At 41.4% G+C, this 6,807-nt stretch overlaps 1 protein-coding gene across 3 annotated transcripts in view; it reads left to right on the forward strand.

Annotated features, from left to right (window-relative positions):
• Sms (spermine synthase) overlaps positions 1-6,179 on the forward strand; it is a 32,968-nt gene extending 26,789 nt beyond the window's left edge. For all 3 annotated transcript variants that reach the window (XM_076206127.1, XM_076206125.1, XM_076206124.1), the window contains exons 9-10: positions 321-515; positions 5,710-6,179. In XM_076206127.1, coding sequence (XP_076062242.1) covers positions 321-515; positions 5,710-5,865 — 351 coding nt within the window. In that variant the 3' untranslated portion in view covers positions 5,866-6,179. The remainder of the gene's footprint in view (positions 1-320; positions 516-5,709) is intronic.
• The last annotated feature ends 628 nt before the right edge of the window (positions 6,180-6,807 follow it).

A 6,807-nucleotide genomic window follows, 5' to 3' on the forward strand; every position in this document is an offset into this window, starting at 1 on the left:
ACAGGGATCTGTCGTTCTATCCGAAGATCCGTTATAACCCAGGATCCCTCGCTATAATGGATATTCATCTGTTATAGTGAGGGTTTGTCCGGTCAGATTTTTTGTCTGTTATATCTGATATCCGGTATATCGGGATCAGTTATATCAAGGGTTTACTTCATATACAGACACAAAAGGCCCTCTCCCCCAGATGAGGATGTAACCACATTAAAACACACTCTTCACTTGACATAATAATTCACATTAGTAATATATGGTTTTTATTGTGCACACTGCAACTTAATTATTTTTTCTCTTATTTTTCCCTATCTCTTTTACAGGTGATAGTGGGAGATGCAATAGCATTTATGAAGGATTATGCTAAGGAGGACAAGACCTTTGATTATGTATTTGCTGACCTCACAGATGTTCCTATCTCAAAATCTCCACGAGGGGAATTATGGGATTTCATCCGAGTCATAATGAACCTTGGATGCCAGCTCCTCAAACCAGGCACAGGCAAATACATGACACATGTAAGTTTATACAACTTTAAGGAGAACTTTTGTGACGAGTGTTACAATTGTGTGAGAGTGGCAAATAAGGAAGCCAAGATGTTTGAGTTGAATGTTCATTTAAAGCAGGGGAGTCATTGTTATTGTTTAATCTGTGTATATACTTTATTGTATTCATCTAATTATGATATACAGGGTTGGAGCTATGTTCATGGGGTCTGATCTCTATATCTTCATAAATCAAACTTTGCTTTAAATCCCCCCCCTTCCCCCAAGTTTAGATGTTTTTAAATGTGTTTGAGATGAAATGTCTGAGAAGTATGGTAGGGGTTATTAGGCTGGATAGAGTGAGAAACAAGGAGGAGAGTGGGGTTTGAAAAGGAGTATGGAGATAGGGTGGATAAAATAGTATGAAGCGGCCTTACTGTGGATGTGCTGTGACTTGCGACACTGCCTCTGACCCAAGACAGTGGACAAGGTGCAGGGATGACCCATCATCCAGGAGGTGCTAAGATAACATAAGAACATAAGAAATAAAGGAGACTGCAAAAGACCATAAGGCCTACACTAGGCAGCTCCGTATCCATCACCACCTGTCATCCCCATCCATAAAGTTGTCTAATCGTTTTTTAAAACAACTGATAGTTTCAGCGCTTACTACATGGTTACTAAGTTTATTCCATTCATCGACCACCCTATTAGTAAACCAATTCTTGCCTATTTCCTTCTTAAATCTAAATTTGTCCAGTTTGTACCCATTACTGCGAGTCCTGCCCTGTTGTTTTATTATGATGACCTTGTTTGCATCACCCTTGTTATAGCCTTTGATCCACTTGAACACTTCTATTAGATCACCCCGCACTCTGCGTCTTTCCAGAGAGTGTAAGTTTAGGTGCCTAAGCCTCTCTTCGTAAGGCAAATTTCCGAGTCCTTGTATCATTTTGGTCATTCTTCTCTGTACTGATTCTAATGAATTTACGTCCATTCTGTAGGACGGAGACCAAAACTGTACCGCATAGTCAAGGATGGGTCTAACTATCGCTAGGTAGAGTTTAATAATTACCTCTGCACTTCTATTCGTTACCGTCCTAGCAATGAAGCCTAATGCCCTGTTAGCTTTATTTCTGGCGCTAATACACTGCTTCCTGGTTTTAAGGTCCGGACTCACCAGAACTCCCAAGTCCCTCTCGCACTCAGATTTTTCTAAAAACGTGTTATCTAAGTTGTATCTATTTTCGGGGTTGTGTAGCCCTACGTTTAACACGCTACACTTAGAGATATTGAAGTTCATTTGCCACTTCACCGACCATGTTAACAGCTTATTAAGGTCATCCTGCAGAATCTGGGCGTCGTCTCCTGACCTAATTAGGCGTCCTATTTTAGTGTCGTCCGCAAACTTACTAACATCACTATTTAACCCTTCGTCTAAGTCGTTTATATACATAATGAACAACAAGGGACCCAAAACCGAGCCCTGGGGAACCCCGCTAGTAACATTGCCCCACCTAGATTTTATTCCATTTATGGTGACCCGTTGCTTTCTGTTACTAATCCAAGCTCTAATCCATTCTAACACTTTTCCTCCTATGCCATGGGCTTTGATTTTATTTAGTAGTCTCTGGTGTGGCACTTTGTCGAACGCTTTGCTAAAGTCAAGGTAAATAACATCGTAATTTTCATTGTTGTCTGCCGCCTTATATACCTTAGTGTAAAAGGATAGAAGATTAGTCACACATGACTTACCCTTGGAGAAACCATGCTGTGAAACACGAATTAAATTATGCCCTTCAATGTGTTCTCTGAGTCTATTTACTATTATTGATTCAAGCATTTTTCCTATAACCGATGTCAAACTGATTGGCCTGTAGTTGCATATAGACGATCTATCTCCCTTCTTAAAAACAGGAACAACGTTTGCCTGCCTCCAAGCAGTTGGAACAGAACCAGTGTCTACCGATTTATTGAATATTTCAGTTAACTGGTCGCAGATTTCAAATTTACACTCTTTAAGCATTCTTGGAAAAATTTCGTCTGGACCCGGAGATTTTGTAGCTTTAAGTCTGTCAATCTGCTTGACTACTTCCTCTTTACTAATGCTGATATTAGTTAGACTACTTTCTTCATCCCCTCTGAAAATCGGATCGCAGTCAGGTACTTTATCTAACCTCTCATCAGTAAATACCGATAGAAAATAATTGTTAAACTCCTCACTCATTTTTTCTTCCGATTCAATCATGACATTTTCATTGTTTTTAATTGGTCCTATTCTTTCTTTATTTTTTGTTCTATAGAGGTGAAAGAAACCCTTTGGGTTGGATTTTGCTTGACTGGCAACCTTGATTTCATAATTACGTTTCGCTGAACGTGTATTCCTTTTAACCAGCTTTGCCATTTCGTTATATCTTGATCTAAGGTGTGATTCCCCGTTTTTCATTTTTACGTAAAGTCCTCTTTTCATTCCGATCTCATGTTTCAATCTGTCCGTCATCCATTTGGGAGTATTACTATTTTTCCGTATTGACTTTAGGGGGATAAATGTATTTTGTGCATTAATAATTAGATCAGTTAGATTGTTATACATGTCATTTAAATTACTGACCTGACTGCTGGGCCCTCGCCCCCAATTGACCTGCCCTGAGGTATGCGTAGTACCCTCTTTGACCCAGACCTGACCTAAGGTATGCTTCTTACCGTCCATGACCCACACCTGACTAGCCCCGCAACGAGAATCAAGAATGTCTGAAACGTCCGCCTGGCTTTTCGTATTCAATTTCAAATAGGTTTTTATATTGTCAAAGTTTGCTTTCCTGAAGTCTGGTACTTGAACGTTATTCGTACTTTTTATTTTTTCCCAAATAACATTAAATCTTATTTCTTGATGATCGCTAAAGCCTAGACTATCTCCCACTACTACGCTGCTAATTTGGTGCTCATTATTTGTTAGAATTAAGTCCAGGGTATTTTGTCCCCTCGTAGGATCGGTAATCATTTGTTTTAGGAAATTATCCTGCACTACATCTAGGAATTTCTTCGCTTCATGATCTCCTATTAAAGTTTCCCAGTCAATGTTTCTATAGTTAAAATCTCCCATGATTACAACGTTTTTGTACTGGGACGCTCTGTGAATTTCATGAATCAGGGAATCAGTCTGCTCAATGCTGAGGTTAGGAGGTCTATACAAGACGCCAATAATAGCTTTCTTATTCTTGCCTATAATCTCTACCCAAATAGATTCCGTACAGTCCTCTTCCTTAATCGAATTGTTGACAATACAGTTTAAAGTATTTTTAACGAAAAGTGCTACACCTCCCCCATTCCTGCCGACCCTATCCTTATGAAAAAACTTATATCCTTCTATTTCGATTTCCGGAAGAAAATGTTTATCAGCCATGTTGATCCAGGATTCAGTAATAGCTATAATATCGAAATTTTCTACGCATGCTTTACCTCGCAGCAAATCAATTTTGTTAATTATGCTCCTGCTATTTGTATAGTAAACTTTAAGTTTATCTTCCCTCCACCTGCTTTGGTGATTTTTTACACAGTCCTCTAAGTTGTTTCTATTGCCTAAACTATATTCCGATACTTCCCCCCTACTCCCACATAATCTACCCGAAAAAAACCCTGTAGGATGCCTACTTCTCGCTCAAGGGATTCAGCAAGGAGCCGAAATCCTCTGGGAGACAAGTGCACTCCGTCCCTTGTGTATAGGTGATTCTTACCATAAAAGCGGTCCCAGTTGTCGACAAATGCCCATCCATTGGCCTTACAATGTTTTGCCAGCCTGCAATTCATTGCAATAGCCCTGGAATGCCACATGCCTCCAACTCTGCGCCTCGGAAGGATTCCACATACTACAGGAACACCTCCCCTATTCCTGATCTTGTCTAGCGCATCCCGGTACCGCGCAAATAATTCCTCACTCCCTAGCTTACCTATATCATTTCCTCCGGCACTTAAGCAAACTACTGGGTCCTTACCTTCTCCTACTAGACACTCCTCTATCCTATCTCTAACATCTCCTATGCCCGCGCCAGGGAAACACACCTGCGTCCTATGTTTCCTATCTTTGTCGCAGAAAACCCTGTCTAAATACCGCACTTGACTGTCTCCAACTACCAAAATCTTACCTGTGGGCAGGGATCCAGCGTCTGCCCTTTCCTTCTTCTCTTGGATTTCATTAGTTCCTTCTTCCTGCAGATTCGCCAGCACTTGAAACGAGTTTTTGCATTTCAGTGGGGCTGGTGAAGACTTTTTTTCACTTTTCCGCATCTTATTTCTCACCGTATTCCATCCATGCTCATCGCTAATTTTGTCTTCCGTATTATGGGCCTTCGAGCGGAGAACTCGATTCTCCTCTTTAAGGCACTTAACAGCATCCTCCAAGGCTTCAATTCTGCTAAGTAGAGATTGAACCTCTTCGGCGCTGAACACAGTGACACACTCACTCGCCATATCGCTAACTGAAGCAGCTACCCGGTTGACCTGACCTGAGTGACGACTACTGCTTAACTGGATGGTGGAGGGGAGTGGAGTGTATTTAGGGATGGAATGGGTGGGAACGATTTGATGCCTTTTTCTTTTTGGCTACCTCCCTTGAAAGGGGGAAAAGGCCTTGGTATATGTATGTATGTATGTGAAGTTTTGGACATATGGAAAGAATGAGTGAAGAAAGATTAGTAAAAGAAGTATGGAAGGCAGAGGTGGATGGAGTGAACATGAGGGGGCAACCAAGGATGAGATGGATGGATGGGGTAAAAGGGGCATTGGGAAAGAGGGGGATGTCTGTTGAGGAAGGAAGGGAGAAGACAGAAGATAGGGGTGAGTGGAGAATGGTTGTGTATGGATGATGCTGTGATGCATGGAAGGGAGTGGGTGGGGGATGGGGAGGTTAGGGAGTGGTTATGTGTGAATGATACTGTGACACAGCCCAAAGGGATTTCTCCCCATTTTCTGTTTTCCTGCATGAGGGAATGGAGAGAGGGATCACTGATTAAATGAAGTGGCTTTGCTGTGGATGTGCTGTGTCTTGTTGCATTGTTTGTGGCCCAGGGCAGTAGAAGAGATGCAGGGATGACACCCATCCTCTCTCTCTCTTTCTCTCTCTCTTTTTATTTTTTTTTATTTTTATTTTTATTATTATTGTTATTATTATTATTTATTATTTATTATTTATTATTATTATTGTTATTATTAACATTTCTCTTCTCCATAGGCTATTGGCATCCAATGTGAAGGAGCTTTGCAGATGTTTGAAGAACAGTTATCCAAACTGAACACACCAGTCACCTTTCAACGTACCAATTGCTACGTGCCGTCCTTCATGGAAAACTGGTGCTTCTACCAGGCCACCAGAAAGCCAGTCAACTAACTTTCTTCCATGAAATAAAGATATAAATCCAGGAACACATGCAAAAGCCATGGAAAGCCCTTTTGAATCTTACTTTCTCTGCCAGTTTAGGAGTTTTCTCAAAACACCAAAAGATCTTTAACTGTACCTTGTGACCCTCTGGTGTTCACAAAATCTTAGTATTATTCAAGAACAAACTTGCCAAAAGTGAGATAGTTTCTTCTCCAACTTGAGCCCTGTTAACAAGAACAGTACTAAGGTTATAGCTTTTCTAGAATGTTTATGATGAAATATAAGTTATACTGTTAGAGAAGAAATATAGGTGATCAAAAGCACTGTTATAGCCTTTCATTTTCCCATGAGGTAATTTTTGATACTAGTAATTGTTACCTTGATTTTCATTGGCTGGAATCCCACAGCCTCACTATGGCTGGTTAGTCCCTGAGTCCTCTCATAGATCTCTAGGAAGGAAGTAGTAGGGAGAGAGAGGGGGAGTAGGAAGGGAGGGAGGAAGAAAGGAAGGAGAGAGAGGGAGAGTAGGAATTGAGGGAGGAGGGAGATGGAAAGGAGAGGGGGAGAAGTTGTTGTTGTTGTTGTCGTTCCCTAGACTGTCTGTCCGAGCAGTCCCGTCTCCCCAAGGAAGGCCACAGCCGAAACTGGGTTTTCCCACAAATCCTTTATAGAGTGTATGTTGTGTTGTTTGCGTGCATGATTGTGTACAATGCAGTCTTCCATTATGTGTTGTATGGTATGGGGTGAAGTGTTACAACCTGGGCAGCTGTTCACAACACGGTCGTCCAGCCTCTTCTGGTAGCTTAGAAGTGCTGGGTGGTGACCGCATCGCAGTCTGGCCAAGTGGACTCTGTCCTTACGTGGGAGAGAGGATTCAGAAGGGTGGATATCAGGGGGTCTGGCATGCAGCAGTGTGTTAATGGAGCGGTGAGTGATATGATTATGAATATG

The sequence above is a fragment of the Oratosquilla oratoria genome, chromosome 22 (genome assembly GCF_046742065.1).
Source record: "Oratosquilla oratoria isolate Oo_2021 chromosome 22, ASM4674206v1, whole genome shotgun sequence".
In the NCBI taxonomy this organism is placed as follows: Eukaryota; Metazoa; Arthropoda; class Malacostraca; order Stomatopoda; family Squillidae; genus Oratosquilla; species Oratosquilla oratoria.